Below are 22617 nucleotides of genomic sequence, written 5' to 3'. Positions count from 1 at the left end.
AAACCCAGGTGCCCTGATTAGCCTGCCTTGATTGGCTGCAGGTGTTCTAATCAGCCTGTCTGCCTTAATTGGTTCTAGCAGGTTCCTGATTACTCTAGTGCAGCCCCTGCTCTGGTCACTCAGGGAACAGAAAACGACTTATCCAGTGACCAATATATTTGCCCTCTACCAGACTCCTGTACCCCGCTGGTCTGGGTCTGTCAGAATATATAATATTTTAACACCAACCTCAAAAGATTGTCGGCTTTCTATAATGCCCCCCTGACCGCCACCCTTATAGCATCTTTCTTTGGTTTCAACTTCATATACACTTCAACCCCCCTACAAGAAGATTCAGGTGCCTCTTTTCCCTGGAATGCATCCTGTCCCCATGGGCATGGACCTTGTTCTACCCATTTAGCAAGGAGGCTGAGCTTCTCATCTTGCCCCCATCCCTAGGGGTCTCCTTCCTTGGTGTCTGGGGATGGCCATTTTGCCACTAGGTTGCTAACTCTGGTAAGGCAGAAGGATGACAGTGTTGTATCCTACTGTGATTTACTGTGTTAGGCTCTATTGATTTGGTCCAAACGGCCTTAGGGTGCCCACATCTCCACCAATTCAATCACCCTCACAATTTGGGGCCTCCACTCCCACTTCCCAGGGCCCAGTTACCTTCTACAGGTTAACTGTACCTTGGCCCAGTGAAGGAGCCTTTATCACACAATAAACATTCTTAAACATGTACATGTATTCATTAACAATTAACAATCAGTCGGCAGAATTTGCATGCCAAGCATCTAATGCTCACCACTCCCAATAAAGCAGATGGACATCTCCCAATGGCCAGTCAGGACCCGATCTTTTCCAGGGCTCCAGTTCTACACAGTCTAGTCGTGCTGGGGTTAAAAATCCTAGCAGCTTTGGTCTTGACTCAACAAGCTTGTTTTCTGACCTTCATTATATAGTTAAGAGGATTTCTCTTAACCAATTAATTTTCTTAAAATGTAGCTATGCAAAAAACCACCGACCAGTCATTTTCACTATAGAGAGGTTCACATGCCTAAGACCACCAACTCATTAGCTACTGTATTTTTCAAAGCTAGTAAAAACTTCTCAAAGTCTACTTATCTTTATGCTCCATTACTGGGATACACTTCCGTCAGCGAAACCTCATACTTTTTTATCAGTAAGAAACTGCAAAAATTCAAAGTTAGCTTGTCCATTCTCTTCCAGTGCTCATGACTTTATGAATATATATCTGTCCCTGTTAGTAATGCTGCAGCTGATACTTTTCTCTTTGCCTGCCTCCGTCAAGGTCTAATTCTTCTGACCCTGTAGTTTTGTTTTCAACTTATGGTGGCTGACCATCCAAGATGGCTCTAAATCCATACACAAGCTGGCTGAGAGTCATGTCAATTCCAGGCTTCCTGTTACATGAGTAGATATATGGTGCCATGTTAAGTATGGAAGCAGCACTACTATATCACTGTTACTGAGACTATTTACTCCAAACTCAGTTTTCAGGAATCTGAATATTTAAGCAGAAAGATTTTAAGTCTGAATTATTTGATTTTTTGTATCTATTTTTCAATGTTTAAGTAGCACTTATAGTTTAATTTTTTTTTTTAATATCAAACAAATCTCCCTTGCTGCAAACTAAGCAGATTATTTCTTGTCCTAGCCTTGGTGGACATGGAGAACAATTGATCATTGTCCCCTTTATAACAACCTTTTACATAGTTGAAGACTGTTCTCAAATCCCCGGTCAGTCTTCTTTTCTCTACACTAAACATGCCCAGTTTCCCAACTTTTCCTCAAAGGTCACGTTTTCTAAATTCTACTTTGTTTCCTATCTCAATTTTTGATCCATTACCATACTTTGTCTCACAGCCCATGACTATTTAACTTCTTTAGTTCTTATGAGAGGCCTTGTCAAAGGCCTTTTTGAAAGTCTAAATAAATTAGAGACAAGATGGGTGAAGCACCTTTTATTGGACCAAATTCTGTTGGTGAAAGAGACAAGCTTTTGTGTTTACCTAGAGCTCTTCTTCAGGTCTGGGAAAGGTACTCCGTGTCACAGCTAAATGCATGGTGGAACAGATAAAGAGTTAACACCATTGCACAAAATCATTCAAGGTCAAGTGGGCAGTCAACACCTCTACATCCATAGAACAAAGGAGGGTTAGTGAGTTACAGATTGTTGTAATGACCGATAAATCCAGTATCTTTATTAAGTCCATGATTTTTGGTGTCTAACAGAGTTATGAATTTCAGTTTCCAGGCTCTCTGTCAGTTCAAAAGTCTGTCTCTTTCACCAACAGAAGTTGGTCCAATAAAAAGTATTACCCTCACCCACCTTGTCTCTCTAATATCTTGGGACCAACACAGCTACAACACTGCAAACATAAATAAATAATGTCAGCTGCTTCCCCTTTATCCACAAATCTTGGAATATGTGGAAATCCCAGAGGGCTGGGAGACAGCTAATGTGCCAATATTTTTTTTAAAGGATAAATGGGATGACCTAAGTAATGACAACCCCTTTAACTGGACATTGATCTTCCAGGCAAAATAATGGAATAGTTTGAGACTTAATAGGGAACTACAGAAGAGTAATAAAATGAATTCCTATTGACATGGTTTTATGGCAAATAGGTCACATCAAAGAGACTTGATATCAGGGGAAGAAAATCTAAAATAATTGCTCGTAAAGTCTTCAGAGATACAAAAAACTGGTGGAGTGATAAATGACAGCTTAATTGCACAAAGTGATCTGGATGGCTTGTTAAAGTGCATGCAATCAAAACTGTTTTAGTGAGTTCACAGGCGAGATCATAATCTAAGAACAAAGAATGTAGGTTGTACTTACAGGATGGGTGGCCTGTAGTTTGGAAAGTAATGATTCTAAGAAAGAATTCGGGGGTTATGATAGATAATCAACTGAACATGAGCTATCAGTTTATAAGCCAGGGAATGTTGAGTAGATGTGAGGAGGTGATATTACCTCTGTATATGACATTAGTGAGACCATTACTGGATCCTGTGTCCAGTTCTGGTATCCACACTTCAAAAAATATTTAAAAATTGAAAGAGTTCAGAAGAGGTATAAGAATCATTTGAGGTCTTGAAAACCTTTTATAGTGAAAGCAGCAAAGAATTCTGTGGCACCTTATAGACTAACAGATGTTTTGGAGCATGAGCTTTCGTGGATGAATACCCACTTCGTCAGATGCATCTTGTATTCACCCACGAAAGCTCATGCTCCAAAACGTCTTTTAGTGTATAAGGTGCCACAGGATTGTTTGCTGCTTTTACAGATCCAGACTAACACGGCTACCCCTCTGATGCTTTTATAGTGAGAGGCTGAAGAATCTGCCTGTTTGTTTTATCTAGGAGGTGTCTTGATCACAATCTATAAGTACTCACAGGGGGAGATTTCTGATAGCAAGGGGTTCTTTAAAAAAAAAAACAAAAAAAACCAAAAAAAACCCAAAGGCATAGGAATGTTTAATAAGGTGTACATTTTTAATACCACCACATTTTTAAGGAACAGCTTACCAAAACTTGTGGTGGATTCTCCTTCTTCTGAAATTTTTGAATCTATATTGTGGATATCTTCTGAAAAGATTCTCTAGCCCAACCACAAGTTACTGTGGTTGTTCCCAGAGTTTTTGGGTGAAATTCTATGGCCCCTCTTATGCAGGAGGTCATTCTAGATTATCATAATGATTCTGGAATTAAAATGTATTAATTTATATTTTTTTTCTTTACAGTTAACCAAGATGACCTTGCACAATATTATTGGGGGATTTACACACATACATTTACTGTGCATGTTATAACAAAGTGTAAAACCCACCTCTTTGGTGTTTACAGCTACTTCTGTCTTTAGCCAGACACCCAGCTTTCTTCCATGTGTTGGAAGGGTTGTGGCAGGTACATTTTAATGGCACACATGTGGTGACATTGCCTCCTAGTGCAATCACATTGCTCTTCTGTCAAGAGGCATATAAAAGAGCATATACTGAGAAACTGTTACCAGAATTTTCAGATTGCAAAGATATGCACTGAGATGTTAAAAAATGCCAGAATATAGGTTGTCAGTGCAACCTTAATTTGGCCCTCCATGCATATACAGAGTGTGACAAAGTTCCTCCTCTGCCTTGGTGGGTTCTGTGCTTTCTGATGGATTCGCTCACCTCAGAGTTTTTCGGCAATCTTCAGTTTGGCTCCTTTTGTTAGTGGCACAAACCTGCTGTTCACTCAGCTTACCTCATCACTGGTCAGTATGGGGAAGAGGAGGAGAACAATCCCCTGCAGTCTCTGCTGGCCTAGCTAATGGGTCCGGGGACAGGCCAGAGACCTTCCCCTCCGATGGGACCCACAGTCCAGATCAACTCTTCTTATATCAAATAGGCCAGGGTTCCCTCCATACCCCCATCTTCTACTCCGGGTTCCAGCCCAGGGCCCTGTGGATTGCAGCTGTCTTTAGTGTCTCCCATAACAGCTGCATGATAGCTACAACTCCCACGGCTACTTCCCCATGGCCTCCTTCCAACACCTCTTTGTACTCACCACCAGACCTTCCTCCTGATGTCTGATAATGCTTGTACTTCTCAGTCCTCCAGCAGTACGCCTACTCACACTCAGCTTTTTGCATGCCTCTTGCTCCCAGCTCCTCACACACCCCTCACTGACTGCAGTGAGGTCCGTTTTAAGCCAGGTGCCCTGATTAGCCTGTCTGTCTTAATGGATTCTAGCAGCTTCTTAATTGTCTCCAGGTGTCCTAATTAGCCTGCCTGCCTTAACTGGTTCCAGCAAGTTCCTGATTGTTCTGAAACTGCCCCTGTTACCTTACCCAGGGAAAAGGGACCTGCTTAATCTGAGGCTTAGATATCTGCCTTCTGTCACTGTGGCTTTTAGCTCATGTGGTAGAGGCTCATGCACTAAGTTCCAGAGGTCTCAGGTTCAGTCCCGCTTGCTGACAACCAGGGTCTGTCAGCATTACGTTATCCTACTAAAACATCATTTAGGGGGGAGGGATAGCTCAGTGGTTTGAGCATTGGCCTGTTAAACCAAGGTTTGTGAGTTCAGTCCTTGAGGGGGCCACTTAGGGATCTGGGGCAAAAATCAGTACTTGGTCCTGCTAATGAGGGCAGGGGGCTGGACTCAATGACCTTTCAAGGTCCCTTCCAGTTCTAGGAGATGGTTATATCTCCAATTATATCACTCTCCTGTAGTGGTGGTGACAACGCATTCAAACATCTGCCCTATCAACTTTCGTTGGTACCTCCTGTGTCTACCGTGGTAACCACAGATAACAAGGAATCAGGGTTCGATTCCATAGAGAGAGCCTGAGAAACAGCTACCACATCCAAGGAAGGCAGCAGGCGCACAAATTACCTACTCCCGACCCGGGGAGGTAGTGATGAATACAGGACTCTTTTGAAGCCCTGTAATTGGAATGAGTACACTGTAAATCACTCTCCTGTAGCCATCTGGCCTGATCCTGTCACAATAGATAATCGTATCCAACATCATGCACAAAATCTGCAGTAGAGCCAGGAATAAACCAGCTCTCCTGGGTCTCAGTTCAGCACCTTAAATATAAGAGAATATCCTATTTCTTCTTGACACTTTGTGCCTCATTCAGTGTCTATAGAACAAACAGTATGTAAAATGTAATTAGAACTGTTCTAAACTGCTTTATGGTATTGTGCCCAAACATTGCTTTTCAATGGGGATTCAACTTCCTTTATAGGAACATAACAGACTCCTGAAACTTTTACCAGTCCACAAAAGTGGTCCATAGTCATGCAATAGTCCCATTGTCTTCAAAGGGATTGATCAAATGATTAACGATTTACAGGATTAGGTTCCAAGTTTGTAAATTGTTCTGGATAAAACTGACAATGCCTGAGCTGTCAGATCAGAAGGAGCTTCATTTGAATAAAGGTGGTCAGATGTGTGATAAATCTTAGCTCCATTGCTAAGATGAGGAGCATATTTTCAGCGAAGTTCTTGGCAGATTCCTGAGGCAGCTGGTTTAAGGCCGTCACTTATATCTTCACTTATAGTTCTCTCTCACCCACAAAGCTGGAAAATGAGGCAATTTTTTTCTTTGTTTTGCTGCTCCAGTTCCAGTTAACACAATGCATGTTAGACTTTGTTTAAGTTTGTTAGCATATGTATTGTGCTGTTAAAGCCATTTAAAGAATTAATGCCCTCCCTAGCTGCGTTCTGCTCCTTTAAGGAGCAGAGCGCAGCCCCTACCCTTTGGGGTGGGGGTGGGGGCTAGCCCTAAGTCTTTCTGGTACCCCGTACCTGCTAAAAAGCTCTTGATGGTACTGTGAACTGGCAGGTACCACTGTACTTGCAATTCTGCTTGCCACAGAATTGTACTCCAGAATCTGACCTTCCGTTAAAAAAAAAAAAATCATGCTTGGCTGGGGAAATGTCCTCTGTTCATGTTTTCAAGGATAACAGATGCAGTGAATCTGCTGGAAACAATAGCTCTGAAAGGTGTGAGCTGTCCCATTCATCTCAGTCAGGACCCTGTGGATTCCAATTTCATAGTTGTAGAATTTGACATTTTCCCAAGGTGCTATAGTATTTTGCCATGGAGTTCACTAACTTTTCATTTTCTCTCCGCCCTGTTACCCTGCAGCTACTCATTGCTGTCCAGCTTTCCCCAGAGGGGGAGCTAATTGTATTCCAGTGCCTGCTTCCTGCACTGTTCCATGGAGCCACACAGCAGGGGGTCAAAAACATAGAGTTGAAAATGTGGCCTGCAGCCAGGAAGCAGAGGGAACTAGAAGTCCAGGATAGCGAGCTAGCAGCCTGGAAAGTAGTGTAGTGGCAAAGGCTGAGAGAAGTGGGGCAGGAAATGAGCCATTGAAACCAACTGAATGTGCCTTTCATTGACTCCCAAGGGAGGAGGAAGTTTCTGAGTTGTCACCTAAACAGTGGAAGTGGCTTAATCATTTTCACTGAAGCTTTGAAAAAAAAAAATATGTCCAGGGCAGAGAGCAGACATGGAAAATTTCAGCCCGATGGCTTAAAGTTTGATAAACATAACTGAAAACAAGGGCTTATAATGGGAAATTTTAAGCAGCCTTAAGAGAGGGAGCTTGCAATGTGTGCGTGTTTGGGTGTGTTAACAGGCATCATAATTCCCCCACTCCTTGTCCCCTATGTTTTTGGCCACTAAATGGCATCTAAAGAAAAATAGCCTGCAAGTAAGTGGAACCTTGCAATTATTTTCTTTAGAAATGATCTTTGTGAATGTATTTGGAACATTGCAGTTATACAGAAACTGTAATGCATATGGGTCTAATAGATGTCTAGTTGTCTCCATTCTGTGAAGTATTTCCTCTTCAATCCTTACATTATCAGTGGTCCTCTAGATGAACTATTCTATCTGGTCCAGTCATTATTTGTATTGGGGTCCCATTGTTCATGGAGGATAGATCCATCAGTGGCTATTAGCCCAGTGCTCTAGGTGTCCCTAAACATCTGACTGCCAGAAGCTGGGACTGGATGACAGGGCATGGATCATTTGATATACTGCCCTGTTTTGTCCCTCTGAAGCATCTGGGATCATTTGCTATGCTGCCCTGTTTTGTCCCTCTGAAGCATCTGGGACCAACCTCTTTTGGAAGACAGAATCCTGGACTAAGATTGACCATTGGTCTGACGCAGTATGGCTGTTCTAAAGTTCTTGCATTAATTGCTGATTTATTGTGGGTTTTTCCTATCACTATCACTATAATATGTATTTTTTTATCCATAGACAAATTTTATAGTAACATTGACGTGTTTGTAGAATCATAGGAGATTAGGATTCAAAGAGCTCTCAGGAGGTCATCTAGTCAGGGCCGCCCAGGGGTGGCGGTGGGGGACAAGTGGAGCAATTTGCCCTGGGCTCTGCAGGGGCCCCCATGAGAATGGCTGAGGCTCCCTCCCTGACCCCGCCTCCGCCCCTTTCCTGGAGCCTCAGCGCATCCAGGAGCATCCCTGGACAGCGCTGCAGCGTTCCTCCAGCGGGGCCTGAGCTCCTCCTCACTCAGAGCTGCGTGGTAACGGAGGTGGGGCTGTGAGCTCCAGGCTGAGCAGGGAGGAGCTCAGGTCCCACTGGAGCTCGCAGCCTGACTCCCTTACCATGCGGCTCTGAGTGGGGAGGAGCTCAGGCCCTGCCGGAGCCACGCTGCACGCTGTTCAGGGACTGTCCTGGAGGCAGTGCGCTGAGGCTCCGGGTGATGGGGGAGCCGGGGGTAAGGGGCTGGGGGGGTTGACTAAGGGGCAGGGAGTCTCAGGGACAGTCAGGGCACAGGGAGGGGGCAGAGGTTGGGGGGGTTGGATCGTGGGCCTTCCAGGGGTCTGTCAGGACTCAGCAGGAGGATGGATAGGGGTTGGGGCAATCAGAGGACAGGGAGCAGGGGCGGGGTCCCAGGGTGGTGGTTGCAGGGGTCTCTGGGGGTCGGTGAGGGGACAAGGAGCAGGATGGGCTGAGGATTCTGAGGGGGGCAGGCAGTCGAGGGGCAGGAAGTGGGTGGGGGTCGGATGGGGGCAAGGCCAGGCTGTTTGGGAGGCACAGCCTTCCCTACCCTAAAGCTCGTTCAGCAGTTTGAGGCTTGCAGAAGAGCGAAGCTGTTGGCTTTTTCATTAGGGCTACCCTCCCTTTCACTTCTCAAATGCTAAATTATAGTCTATATTTAATTTCAGTGCCATAGGGAGATTCATGTCAGGGGAGTGTAGCTTCATTTAAAATTAGCCACTGGGGGAGAGGACAAATGAGAAGAGCAATATCCGACACCACCTACCTCCTTCCCAAACCTACCAAGGGAGACCCCCCCGCCCCCCGCATTCCCTGAGACTTCAGAGGGGTTAATTCAGTGGTTCTCAAACTTTTGTACTGGTGACCCTTCCACATAGCAAACCTCTGAGTGCGACCCCCCACCTCTTATAAATTAAAAACACTTTTTTATATATTTAACACTATTATAAATGCTGGAGGCAAACCGGGGTTTGAGGTGGAGACTGACAGCTCGCGACCCCCAGTAATAACCTTGTGACCCCCTAAGGGGTCCCAACCCCCAGTTTGAGAACCCCTGGGTTAATTTAATTTTAGCACCCTGTTTCCATTCACATGCATGTGCTATTGTATGAGCAAAATTCAGTCTTTTTCACAAAAATAGGCTTATACCAGAATTCTGAACAAGCACAACCGCTCAGTTCGGCGGAGATAGGTTGATATAAGCATACTGGACACCGAGGCAAACGCGCCACATAGCCAATCTTCAGTCTGTGAGGACCCCATAGGAGCCAGTCTCTAGGAAAACAACCGCTCTGCAGGATCTACCTTCTATGAATAATCTGCTTGGAGTTAAGTCTTCGTTATAGCGCTATATTAAGCTCAGGAGTTAAGGGTATGGTGTTGCCTAGGAGTCCTCTGTGGTTGAGATCTAAGATTCTGGTAGAGATATTTTGCCTCTTATAGTTACTCGCGAGATGAGCAGGTAGACGCACGATGCTAATGACTCACCAAATTCCATGTTGAATGTCAACCCTTCTCGTCAGGCAGAGCTCTCCACCAAAAGTACACCTCCACCTACTCCTCGAGCACTAATACGGCGTCCCATCTCTAGTGCCGACGAGAGTAGGAACTAGGTAGTGATCTCCCCTAATCGGTATTTAGTCTCTGAAGTACTCGTTAATCAGTAGTGCGCACTGTATTATGATCTCTCTCGAATTCTAGCCTAAATGAACCAAAGTTTTGGAGGCAGATAGAGCAAGAAGCAAGCAGAGTAGTCAGAAACCTGGAAGAATCCTCTGACTGGATGGGTCGAGGCGTTTGGTCACAAGCTGAGGTGGTTCAAAGTTTTGGATTTTTTTTTTAAGCAGAATTTTGTTATTGTTTCTTTAAATAATCAAACACAGCAGGCAGCAAATATTTTGCCACACACTTCTGAACTAAACCCATGTTGAGGTTTTGCAGACTAATTTTATCTTTTCAATTAAAAACCACAACAAATTTTGAAGAAGCAGACATTGGTCCGTGATTTTTCCTGCTTTTTAAAACCCTAGTTTTCGATCCAAAAAAGTTTTTGACGGAAAATATTTGTCAAGCCTTTTAATGAGCTTAGTGCTTTAGCACTAGGCTGATGCTGAAACCAGTGATACCTTGTAAAGGTGACTTGAAAAGAGTTTCTCAAACAGGGGTTTGTGCGAGATGCGGAAGGGTTTATTTTTCCCAGGGCTGCCAGGGGGTGGGGGAAGGACAAGTGGGGCATTTGCCCGAGGCCACACAGGGCCCCACGAGAATATAGTATTGTATAGTATTGCAATTTTTTTTTACGGAAGGGGCCCCGAAATTGCTTTGCCCAGGACCCCTGAATCCTCTATGTGCTGCTGCATCTAGTCCAACCCCCTGCTCAAAGCAGGACCAACCTGAACTAAATCATCCAGCCAGGGCTTTGTGAGAGCCGGGCCTTAAAAACCTTGAAGGATGGAGATTCCCCACCCCTCCCTAAGTAACCCATTCCAGTGCTTCCCACCCTTCTAATGAAACAGTTTTTCCTAATATCAAACCTAGACCTCCCCCACTGCAACTTGACCATTGCTCCTGGTTCTGGTCACCCTGCCACCACGTGACGGCCAGGGTCTAACTGCGACTTTAAATCGGTTTAATGGCCCGAATAAACGATTTAACGCTGTATCCGTTCACACGACGTCCGGTCATTATATCGAGTTAACGGCTCCTTAAATCGATTTCGGAACTCCTCCAAACGAGAGGAGTTACGCGCTAAATTCGATAGCGATAACTCGGATTAGGGTCGTGTGGACGGGAAATCGACGTTATTGGCCTCCGGGCGGCAATCCCAGAGTGCAGCACGACCCAGTCTGAAAGCAAATCTTGAACTCGGATGCAGCGGGCAGGTAAGAACCAGGAAAAAGCCCCGGTTGAACTATCTTGAATTACCATTATCCTCGCTTTGGCCCAGCGTGCGAGCTCCTGATCTAGCACGGCTGGCGATGCAGTCTGAATCGAAAAAGAGCTCCAGCATAGACGGCGTACGGGGACAGATAACCTAGTCTGATCGCTGTATGGGGAGACAAATCTGTTGTTATCCAGCTCCGTTACAGAACGCGAAATGCCAAAGCGTTTGAAAAAGAAAACTCCCAGGCATACAGCAGGACGCTGCAGTGACAACGGTAACGGGAAGCCAGAGACTCAAGATGGATCGCTCATTCGAAGGGAGGGAGGGGGTACTGGGACAATCCAGCCTATCCATCCACTGCGTCCACATGCAGTCTTCTGAAACATTAATTTGGCATCCTTGGCTAGCTGCCCCAATATCTGTAGGTTCAAACACCACCAGGGTGTTCTGGCGTGGTTTCAGGAACAGCTCTCGAGATTTATCCCGCCCGCCCCCCGCCCACCACGTGAAAAAAAGGGAAAAGTATTGCTTGTGCTATAGGCGTTTGCATTCACAAAAGTTAGCACTCCGTGAAAAAAGGCGCCAAAGGGTTGTCCTGGCTGCCTTTCACAGAGGAGGGGTTGAGGCTGTACCCAGCACCCCCCGGGGCAATGTTTTCTTGCCCATCAGGCACAGCTGTGAGCTCTCAACACAGCGGAATTTGTGGGGAACTATGGATAGCTGTAGAGGAACAGCCTACCAACAGTGCACTGCTCCTGAAAATCGATGGTAGCTTTGGACCATGGACGCAATACAAATCGATTTCGGGATCCCACTTTGGAACGCGCTATATGACCGATTTTATATAGATCTGTTTTGTAAATATCGCGTTTAAGCTACATTCGATTAATCTGCAGTGTAGACGTGAACCTGAGAAACAGCCTAGCTCATGCCTCTTGGAGCACCCCCCCTCCCCCTGGTTCCTAGTGCATAGAGTTAATAAAAATTATTGGAAAGGAAAAAGTATAGTTTTTAACAGAAATATTATTCAACAAACTAATTTAATTTTTCTAGGCTTAATTTTTCTCCTTTTTTTCCCTTTAGGTGAGAGAGTGTCAGAAAAATGAGTCTAGCAATACTTCAGAGGATGAAAACGGCGAGAAGTTAGAGCACAATGCTCAGCAAGCATTTGTATTTGGGCAAAACTTAAGAGACAGAGTTAAGGTATATATTTAATCAGAAAAACAAAGATTATGTGATTGAATTTAAATGAATGTTGCTACTCCAGGTGAAAACTTTAAGGTGAAAGCATCCAGTATAAAAAGCTGATTTCTGAGTTCTGGGAACAAAGTGATGGCTTGGGCTTAAAATGCCCAGAGTTTGTTCTCTTTTTGTGTGTGTTGGAGTTTGTTTTAGAAAACTCCTGTAATTCTAGTTTGTTGTTCTTTGAGTGCTAGCTCACGTTAATTCCAAGTAGGTGTGTGTGCACCACATGTACGGTCGCCAGAAGATTTTCCCATAGCGGTATACATCGGTCGGCTCTGGAGCCCCCTGGAGTCACACCTTCCTGGCGCCGTATATAGAGTCCTGCCGGCTCCTGGCCTCTTCGGTTCCTTCTTAGCAACTGTGATGATTGGCTGGAATGTTGTTTCTCTCTTGCATCTGCAAGTGCTACCATAATGGACTTACTGTTTTCTCCCTGCACATAGTTATAGTTACACTAGTTTGTTAGTCAACCTGGATATATATAGATTATATGTTTAGTTTAATGTAGTACTTTAGTGTAGTTAGGACCTGCTTCGGTCACCCCCTTCTTTCCTGTCGTGGGACTGGGGCATGCCTCAGTATCCAGGGTTTAAACTGTGCACATCTTGCAGTAAGCCTGTGCCCAAGAGCAACTCTCACACTTCTTGCTTGAAGCGTCCAGGAGGATCCTATCAAAAGGAGCACTGCAAGATCTGCAGGGGATTTCGTCCCAGAGCTCAAAAGGAGAGGGATCAGAGTCTGAAGTTCCTCCTGATGGAGACAGCCCTTCATCCTGACTCGGAGCCAAGTTCAGCTGAACTAGCACCCAGCATGTCTGCAGCGGTGTGAAGTTGCACTGGCATTGACAAGGGAGACCTCTGCACTGAAAAAGGACTATGTCTGTAGACTCTCGGCACCGGCAGGACTCTCTGGCACATAGAGGCTCTGCTCACGGCAGTGCACGGCACTGCTGCCAGTCACTGGTGCCACGCAAGAAGCAAAAGAAATATGATGGGGGGCACTCATACACGCCGAGGCCAGCACCGCAAAAGGACTGGAGCGGAGTGTGACCCGCACCGGGCCACTCACTGTACCCAGCATGGCACCAATGACTCCAGTTCCAGTGAGAGATCAGTCAAGACTGGTGCCGATGGACTCGCCTCCTCAGGATAGCTGTGAAGAGACACACTGGAGCTGCTCTCCATGCCTGAAACGTTTGAAGCAGCTAGGTAACTAATAGCCTTCACAGTATCACTATCTCCCATCAGGTGAGAGTGTGCAGTGGGCCCAAAAGTGCCGGCACTGCAAAGACTCCTGGAACCATCCTGAGGGAAGCCGGCTATGGTGCTGCACTGGTCTTCTTCGCCCCAGCACCGCTCCCCAGTACCATCTGGGAGCAAGCTAGCTATGATGCTGCACCAGTCTTTACCCCGGCACTATCAGGCCCTTGGTTGCGACGAAGAGAGTCTTCCGCATTGGACTCTGAGCCGGAATCCTACATTTCTAGGAGGAGCTAGCACAGGTCGGAGTATAGGTGTTCAAGGACTGACATGGGTCAGTCTTTCCCTCCTATGCCCTGGCCCATACAGTGGCAGGTACCAGCTCAATGGCCCTTTTGGAAACCATGGTGTTCCACCAAGCCCAGTGGTTGCATTTGAGGTGGTTGTTGTCCCTTGCCTCAGAGAGCAGAGCCCTCCCTTTGGTGCAGGACCAACCTCATGGTACCAAATTGGATGCCATACTTGAGGAACAAGTACCACGTGACCCCTTTTGAACGGAAGGACAGGAGCAAGAGCCTATTCCTTTCACCAGACGAAGCTGTGACAGGGACGTCCTCTACACCCATCCTTGATGACAGCAAGAGCCACTGACAACTTTTGAGGAGAATGGCCCAGAACCGGGGGCTCCAAGTTGAAGACATTTCCGAGGCCTCAGAACCTATGGTGGACATCCTAGCCCCCTCGAGCCCATTCCAGGTTGACCTACCACTTATTAAGATCGTCCAAGACACAGCTAAAAATTGCAGACCCCGGCCTCTTTTTGGTCTCTGCTGCAAAGAGGATGGAGCGAAAGTATTTCATCCTATCTAAGGGGTTTGAATACCTATATTCCCACCCACTACCAGGCTCCGTAGAGGTGGCAGCAGCAAATGAATGTAAGCATCAAGGCCCACAAGGGCCCTTACTGAAGGCCAAGGATGCTAAGAAGTTGGACCTCTTCTGTAGAAAAGTATATTCCACTGGGGGGCTTCAGATTTCCAACCATCACGTGATCCTCTGCAGATATAGCCCCAACTCTTGGGGAGCAATGTCAAAGTTTATGGAGCTGCTGCCAACGGAATGCAGGGCAGGTTTCTTGGCCTTGTGGAAGAGGGAAAATTGGTTGCCAAGGCCTCATTACAGGCAGCCCTGGATGTGTCCGATTCAGTGACTCATACCACGTCTTCGACTGTAGCCATGAGTCAGAGCTCTTGACTCCAGGCCTCTGGACTCCCCGTATGAGGTCCAGCAGACCATATAGGACATCCCTTTCGGGAGATTATCCCTCTTTTCCAAGAAGACAGGCTTGAGGCTCCACAGCCTAAAAGACTCCAGGGCCACCCTCAAGTCACTGGAGCTTCATACTCTGGCTCCACAAAGGAAACACTTTAGGCCTTAAACTCTTTCCTCACTTCTATCAATCTCAGCATAAGCAGGATTACATCAGAAAGAGAGGCAAAAACCATATAAGGAGGCGGCCTCCTCCTTCATTTACTCAGGGTCCCAGACCTGCAAAACTTCCAGAACTTTTGAGGGTGTGCCTGAGGGCGATGCACCAGTTCAGGAACTGGATCTTCGTCCCGTGTGTTTCTTGGACCATTTATCCCACTTCTATCCTTCATGGGCCCAGATTGTGTCAGACTGCTGGGTGCTACGCACGATAGGACTGGGATATTCTGTTCAGTTCAGTTCTCCACCTCCATCCCATTCTCCCTCTTCAGGGATCCTTCTCAAGACCAGCTTCTACCACAAGAGGTGCAAATGCTCCTAAGAGTGGGAGCAGTAGAGAAGGTCCCTCAGGAGCTAGGGGGCAGAGGTTTCTACTCCAGCTATTTCATAATCCCAAAAGCCAGCAGTGGTTTCAGACCTATACTGGACCTGCAAAATCTTAACAGATTCATGAAGAAGTTGAGGCTCCGCATGATCTCCTTGGGATCCATTATCCCTTCCCTGGATCTGGGGGACTAGTATGCCACCCTCGATTCGAAGGACGCGTACTTCCATATATTAATCATCCCCAATCTCAGAAGAATCCTCCGGGTTATGGCAAACCATATCCATTACCATTTCACAGTTCTCCCCTTTGACTTATTAATGGCCTCTTGCATGTTCACCAAGTGCATGACAGTCATTGCAGCTTTCCTGGGGAAGCGAGGGGTTCAGGAGTTTCCATACCTCAAGAACTGGCTGGTCAAGAGCTGCAGCAGGGCTCAGGTGGAGGTACACACACACCTAATAAAGTCAATTTTTGACAGGTTAGGCCTGCTGATAAATGCACAAAAGTCAACCCTCACTCTCACTCTGAGTTCATAGGAGAAGTTCTAGATTCAAGACAAGCCAGAGCATTCCTACCAGAGGTTTGTTTCCAGACTTTATGCTCCATCATAGAGGACCCCGGACGATTCCCCACCACTAGGCCATGGAACTGCCTGAACCTTCTGGGGCACATGGCTGCCTGTACATATGTAGTATAACATGCAAGGCTGCAGCTCAGGCCTCTCCGGTCCTGGCTGGTTTCAGTGTATCACCCAAGCCAAAACTGCTTGGACAAGGTAGTCACACTTCCCCCACTGGTCATCAAGACTCTCCTGTGGTTGCTCAATCCTCCGATGGTCTGGACAGGAGTGCCTTTCTCCAGACCTCAACCCTTACTGTCTCTATTTACAGATCCTTCAGTGATGGGGTGGGGAGTGCATCTAGGGACTCAAGGCCTCTGGTCCCAAGCAGCGCTCACTTCACATCAACAGCAGAGAGCTAAGAGCAGTACGCCTGGCCACCCAGACCTTCCAAGCCCATCTGGAAGGAAAATGTGTATTGGTTATGATGGACAATACAAGCCCTCAAGCTGTGCGACTTCTGCATAACACACTCGATACACCTAGAGGCATCTTACTTTCTGGGATCCCTTCTGGTTAAGTACGCTGGAGGGTAGGGATAGGATACAGAGGGACCTAGACAAATTAGAGGATTGGGCTAAAAGAAACCTGATGAGATTCAACAGAGTTCTGCACTTAGAATGGAAGAATCCCATGCACTGCTACGGACTTGGGACCAAATGACTAGGCAGCAGTTCTGCAGAAAAGGACCTAGGGGTTACAGTGGACAAGAAGCTGGATATGAGTTGACAGTGTGCCCTTGTTGCCAAGAAGGCTAACAGCATTTTGGGCTGTGTAAGTAGGGGCATTTTCAGCAGATCGAGGGACGTGATCATTCCGTTCTATTCGACATTGGTGAGGCCTCATCTGGAGTACCCCCACACTACAAGAAGGATGTTGAAAAATTGGGAAGAGTCCAGCGGAGGGCAACAAAAATGATTAGGGGGCTGGAGCACACGACTTCTGAGGAGAGGCTGAGGGAACTGGGATTGTTTAGTCTGCAGAAGAGAACAATGAGGGGGGATTTGGCAGCTGCTTTCAACTACCTGAAAGGGGGTTCCAAAGAGAATGGATCTAGAGTGTTCTCAGTGGTAGCAGATGACAGAACAAGGAGTAATGGTCTCAAGTTGCCATGGAGGAGGTTTAGGTTGGATATTAGGGAAAACTTGTTCACTAGGAGGGTGGTGAAGCCCTGGAATGGGTTCTCTAGGGAGGTGGTGGAATCTCCTTCCTTAGAGGTTTTTAAGGTCAGGCTTGACAAAGGCCTGACTGGGATGATTTAGTTGGGAATTGATCCTGCTTTGAGCAGGGGGTTGGACTAGATGACCTCCTGAGATCCCTTCCAACTCTAATATTCTATGATTCTATGATCCCAGAAAAAGTTGCCGGACCATCTCAGGAGGTCTTTCCACAACCACAAGTGGTCGATTCGCCCAGACATCCTGAACAGCACCTTCCAGTGATGGGGATTCCCCATATAAACTTGTTTGCAACAAGACATAACTGGAGTGTCTGCAGTTCTGTTCCTTCCTGAATCACAGTTCAGGCTCGATTGCAGACGTAGTCCTCCTTTCCCTGAAGGACCGTCTGTTCTATGCATTTCCACCCAACCCCCTCATTCACAAAGTTGTCCTGAAGGTCAGAAGGGAAGGGTTGTCTTGATATTGATAGTGCCAGCCTTACCCCATCAGCACTGATGTACCACACTCCTAGACCTGTCAGTGGAGACCCCAATCAGCCTGCCCCTAGTCCCAGACTTGTCATGCAGGACCATAACCACCTTCAGCATCTTAATCTCAAGTGCCTCCATCTCATGGCATGGAAGCTCCATGGCTAAACCCTTTGGAATTGGCTTACTCAGGACCTGTTAGAGAGGTCCTCCTTGGTAGCAGGAAACCATCCACTAGGGCCACGTACATAGCTAAGTGGGAAAAATTCTCAGTTTGGTCAATGCAAAGGGACTCTCCACTTATGCAGTCATAAGTACCCATCATCTTAGACTGTCTGTTACACCTCAAGCAGCAAGGTCTGTCATAGAATCATAGGGTTGGAAGGGACCTCAGGAGGTCATCTAGTCCAACCCCCTGCTCAAAGCAAGACCTTATCCCCCACCTCCCTAGAGATTCCACCACCTCCCTAGAGAGCCCATTCCAATGCTTCACCACCCTCCTGTCAGTGTCCTCAAAAAATGTTCATCTGGCTGTGATTTCAGCGTTCCATCCAGGGGTTGCTGGCCAATCAGTCTTTGCTAACCCAGTTGTCAGCCATTGTCTTAAAGGTCTAGATAGGTTACACCCTCAAGTGCAACAACCTGCATGGGATCTGAACCTGGTGCTGTCTAGACTAATGGAGCCCCCATTTGAGCCCCTGCCAACGTGTTCACTGCTTTACCTTTCCTGGAAAGTAGCATTCCTGGTGGTTCTAACCAGCCAGGAGGCTATCTGAGCTTAAGGCCCTGACATCTGAGCCTGTTCTGTAAGGACAAGGTCCAGCTGTGTCCTCACCCAGTCTTCCACCCTAAGGTAGTCTCTTAATTCCACTCAAACCAGGACGTTTTTGTTCCAGTCTTCTACCCAAAAGCCAGCAGCCGAGAGCAAAAGCTCCATTCCCTCGATGTTAGATGGGAGTTGACCTTTTATATGGAAAGGACGAAACCATTTTGAAAGACAACTCAGCTTTTCTTGGCAATCACAGACAGAATGAAAGGAATGTCATCGTGGATCATGTCCTGTATCCGAGTGTGCTACAGATTGGCAAAGATACCTCCCCCCACACTGATAGCATACTCCACAAGGGTGCAGGCATCTTTGGTAGCTTTCTGGCGCAGATCCCGATCCAGATCGAGGACATCTGTAGAGCTGCAACATGTTCTTCAATCCACACCTTTGCTGCACACTGTTCGATTACACAGCAAGCCAGGGACGATGCTGCATTTGATAGAGTGGTGCTACAATCTGCGACGCAGTGAACACTGACCCCTCCTCCTAGGAACTGCTTGGGAATCACCTATTTGGAATCGACATGAGCAAACACTCAAAGAAGAAAAAACGGTTACCTACCTTTTTGTAACTGTTGTTCTTCGAGATGTGGTGTTCATCTCCATTCCAAGACCCACCCACCTACCCCTCTGTTGAAGTCAGCTGGCAAGAAGGCGCTGAAGTGGCAGGGGGTCAGCAGGACCCTATATATGGCGCCTCTTTGCGGGGCTCCAGAGCCAACTGATGGATACAACTAGGGGAAAAACCTTCTGGCCACTGTGCACGTGGTGCGCGCACGTCTGCTTGGAATCTACTTGAGTGACACATCTTGAAGAAGAACAGTTACGAAAAGATTCTTAGGTAGGTAACCATTGATTCTATCTCCTGGATAAGCGGGACAGCATTAAGCATATAAAATAGGTAAATCTCTGTATATATATATATACACACACACACACACATTATATCTATCTATCCCCTATATAGCTCATAGAACTGGAAGGGACCTTGAAAGGTCATTGAGTCCAGTCCCCTGCCTTTATTAGCAGGACCAAGTACTGTCCCTGACAGGTTTTTTTGCCCCAGATCCCTAAATATCTCCCTCAAGGATTGAACTCACAACCCTGGGTTTAGCAGGCCAGTGCTCAAACCACTGAGTCAAACAACTCCCCCCCTTTTCATGAATTTGTGTGTCATCCTTGTGTAGGGGCCATGCTAATCTTCTCGTTCCAATTTTAGTATATGTGCTGCTGAAACAAGTATTAATTTCATTTCATATTAGCTTCCTATTTCAGCTTTCAACCTATCATGTAAAAAACTTTATTTTCTAAAGCAGCCACCTAAAGTGTATTTGCAAATCCTACATTTTGCATAACTGTGGAAATCAGGACAACAAAATGATAACCGTGTGCTTCAGCTTTAATTTATATGTGCAAATGCAGGATTTGTACACAGAGTATAGTTAGTTGGCCACTTCGCAAAAATTAGTTTTCATGATTCTACTTTTTGAATTCCTTTCTTGTAAAAAGTAAAAACACCCACTACTGTTATACAAGTAAACTTTGGGATATTCAGTGCTGTTTGGTGTTTCTTCTGAACTGCTGGGTTGGGAATGATCTGGACCCCTTCCCACTGAGTCTCCAGAAGTCCCTCCATGCCAATCCATGCAGCACAGGTTCTGAGAGTGTTGCAGGGGCAAAAAGAGAGGACCTGGGGCAAAGCAGGCTCATATCTAAACATAGGCTAATTGAATTAAAGTAACGAGGTATCGACACCCTAAAGAGAGGGGTTTTATGCAAGCATATGGGGTAGGTGAGGCCAGTGGAAGTATGTGGCTCTTACACGACCTGACAAGAGGCAGATTGGCCAGAACTACAGTGGGATCAGCACAGCCCAAAAAGTACATAACTGTGATAAACTTAATAATGAAGGAGGAAAGGTTTTTGAGTATAGACAAATACAGTTTTAAAAGCAATTGCAATGCTGCTTGAAGGTGTCGCTTGTTCTTAATTTAGGTATATATGAATGCACTACACTGGCATTCCTATAGGAATGCAGCTTGCAACAAGGAGAAATTTGTTGTAATGGTTAATATACTGTGGTCTTACTGTTAAGAGCGTATATGAGCAAAGGTACATATTTTGTGAGACGGTAAGGTCTGACGATCTTCATTTTGGTATTGTTAATTGTGTATAAATGTCTATCTCTTTTGTAGTTGGGAAATGAAAGTGATGAAACAGCTGATGTACAGAATGCTGGGCTTCCAAGCTTGGAAACGCCATCGGCAACAAACTACTTTCTGCAGTACATCAGTTCCAAGTAAGACTGCAGATAAATTTAGAGCAACTTACTTTACTGTAATATATGTAGATCATTAATATTAGTGTTGCTGTCTCCCAGAGGCAGGGTTCTGTTTGAACTGGGTTGGTACCCAACACTTTTTTAGGGCTGCTATCTTGTTCTTCAGATCCCTAGCTTTTTGTTTTCTGAAAAATGCAGTATATTAGTTCTTACGGTTGCAAAGGATAGCTTCAGGAGGTGAAGAGTGTGACAAATACAACCTGCCTGAATTTGCAGAGAGCTTGAAGTGAACCTGACACCAGGTATTGCCAAGATCCTCTTCCACTGAAGGGATCACGTGTATTCAGAAAGCTGTTCAGGCTTCATGGATCTGATTACCTTATGACAACGACCAGATCACTTTCATCCCTTAAGTTTAACCATTAACTCCGAAAGAATGCATGACCCAAGACCTATGAAGCTAGTGGTAAGAAACCCAAGTTAACTGATAGTTTTTCTAAATGAAGACGGAATTGGAAGAAAGGAATTAGACAAATTCAGGTTAGAAATAAGGTGCAATTTTTTCTCAGTAACTAACTGTTGGAACAACTTACCTAGAGATACTGTGGATTCTCCATCACTTGAAGTCTTCAGTATCGGATGTCTTTCTGAAAGAGGTGCTCTAGCTCAACTAGAAGTTACGGGTTTAATGCGGGAACCACTGGGTGAAATCTCTGGCCTGTTTTATTCTGGCGATCAGGCTAGGTGATCATATGGTCCCTTCTGGCTTTAAAATCTGTAAATAACTCTGAAATGTGTGAAATGCCGCATTCCTTTTAATGGGACGTTGTTTCAAATGCTCAGTAATAATTTAAATGTCGTCATTGCGCGTTATTTCACTGCTGATCAAAACAGGCAAGAAAGGAGAGGGGTGATCTTATATTTAGGATCAGCACAATCTGCAAATGTGTGACCTCTCAATTTGATGCCACCAGTGGTTGGTGCTTGATAATACCACCGCTTTCCACACACTCCAGTTCTACCTGTGGAGCAAAAGGCCCAAAGGGAAGGAGCAGAGCAGATGATTCCCATACTCCTGACAAAGTAGCGGGGGTGCTCTGGTGGTGGATATGGGTCCCAGCTGCTTCCTGGCTGCTGCTGGTTCCTCTGCTGGAGATTGTCTGCAGACTGAAGCAAACCTCACTGTGATGTTTACAAGTTTTTCTTTGCAACTATGAAAACTCCGTGGTAGCCATGAAGAAACATAATTAGATTCTGATGCTGTCACATGACTAGTAAGAGGACCTGCCTTGGCCTTAATGTGGTCCTGCCTATGTATGTATCTGAACCCACTGAGGGTCCGTTATACACCTGTGACCTAGATTGGGCATCTGCTGAGAGTGATGTCTCAAGTTGGCACAACTGAGTTTGTGTGTGAGTATGGAGCTTTAGAATTCAGCTCCTTCTCCCTGACCGAGGGCAGAGCAACAGATGTAGTATTTCAGACTTGGAACACACAGTGATGGTTGCATGAATGATTTTTCTTCAAAGGCTTCATGGTCTCAGTTTGTGCGTATGTTACATCAATCTGCATTTAACAGAGAACAGCTTGTGTCTCATGGTGTCTACATGTATGTTGTGTATTTACAGTTCTTTTAGTATCTGTGGATCCTGCTGTCGGAGCATATGTTTTTCATGCATATGAAATTAGATTTTTTTGAACATTAGTGTTCATCACTGCTGCACATGCGCCTTCTGCCCTCTCATGCAAGAATAAAGATTCCTGTCATTGCAATCTATATTACTCAAGATAAAATAAAACCTGGCTTCACTAGTGCAGACTTGCCTTGGATCATTAGGCCATTTGTTGGCATGCACATATGTGATGCTGCCTTTCAGACTTCAGCTGCAGCCCTTCAATTCTGGCTCAAGTCAGTCAGCTGGACCTAATGCTCTTGACTGTAGGAGGTGGCTGAACAGCATCTTTAGGGCCCTACCAAATTAATGGCCATGAAAAATGCGTCACCAATGTGAAACCTAGTCTCCGCCCATGAAATCTGGTCTTTTGTGTGGTTTTACCACA

General features: G+C 45.8%; 2 protein-coding genes, 1 long non-coding RNA gene and 1 pseudogene across 11 annotated transcripts in view; 1 reads left to right on the top strand and 3 right to left on the bottom strand.

Moving 5' to 3' along the window:
- The window catches only part of LOC142047451 (uncharacterized), a 390762-nt gene extending 384368 nt beyond the window's left edge, over positions 1-6394 (bottom strand). Inside the window, exon 1 of the long non-coding RNA XR_012656719.1 lies at positions 4428-6394. This is a non-coding gene — a long non-coding RNA (uncharacterized LOC142047451). The remainder of the gene's footprint in view (positions 1-4427) is intronic.
- Positions 1-22617, top strand: part of RANBP3 (RAN binding protein 3) — a 245503-nt gene that overhangs the window by 179153 nt on the left and 43733 nt on the right. For all 9 annotated transcript variants that reach the window (XM_032773816.2, XM_032773846.2, XM_032773837.2 and 6 more), the window contains 2 exons: positions 12003-12122; positions 20470-20573. In XM_032773816.2, the coding sequence (XP_032629707.1) occupies positions 12003-12122; positions 20470-20573 (224 nt within the window). The remainder of the gene's footprint in view (positions 1-12002; positions 12123-20469; positions 20574-22617) is intronic.
- Positions 17054-22617, bottom strand: part of CAPS (calcyphosine) — a 62799-nt gene continuing 57235 nt past the window's right edge. Inside the window, exon 5 of the mRNA XM_032773860.2 lies at positions 17054-17095. The gene's annotated coding sequence lies outside the window, so the exon portion shown is untranslated. The remainder of the gene's footprint in view (positions 17096-22617) is intronic.
- On the bottom strand, positions 19417-19513 carry LOC116821040 (U6 spliceosomal RNA; annotated as a pseudogene).

Source organism: Chelonoidis abingdonii, chromosome 11, assembly GCF_003597395.2.
Source record: "Chelonoidis abingdonii isolate Lonesome George chromosome 11, CheloAbing_2.0, whole genome shotgun sequence".
Lineage (NCBI taxonomy): Eukaryota > Metazoa > Chordata > Testudines > Testudinidae > Chelonoidis > Chelonoidis abingdonii.
The sequence above is the reverse complement of the archived record's forward strand: the minus strand, read 5'-3'. Positions and strand labels throughout refer to the sequence as shown.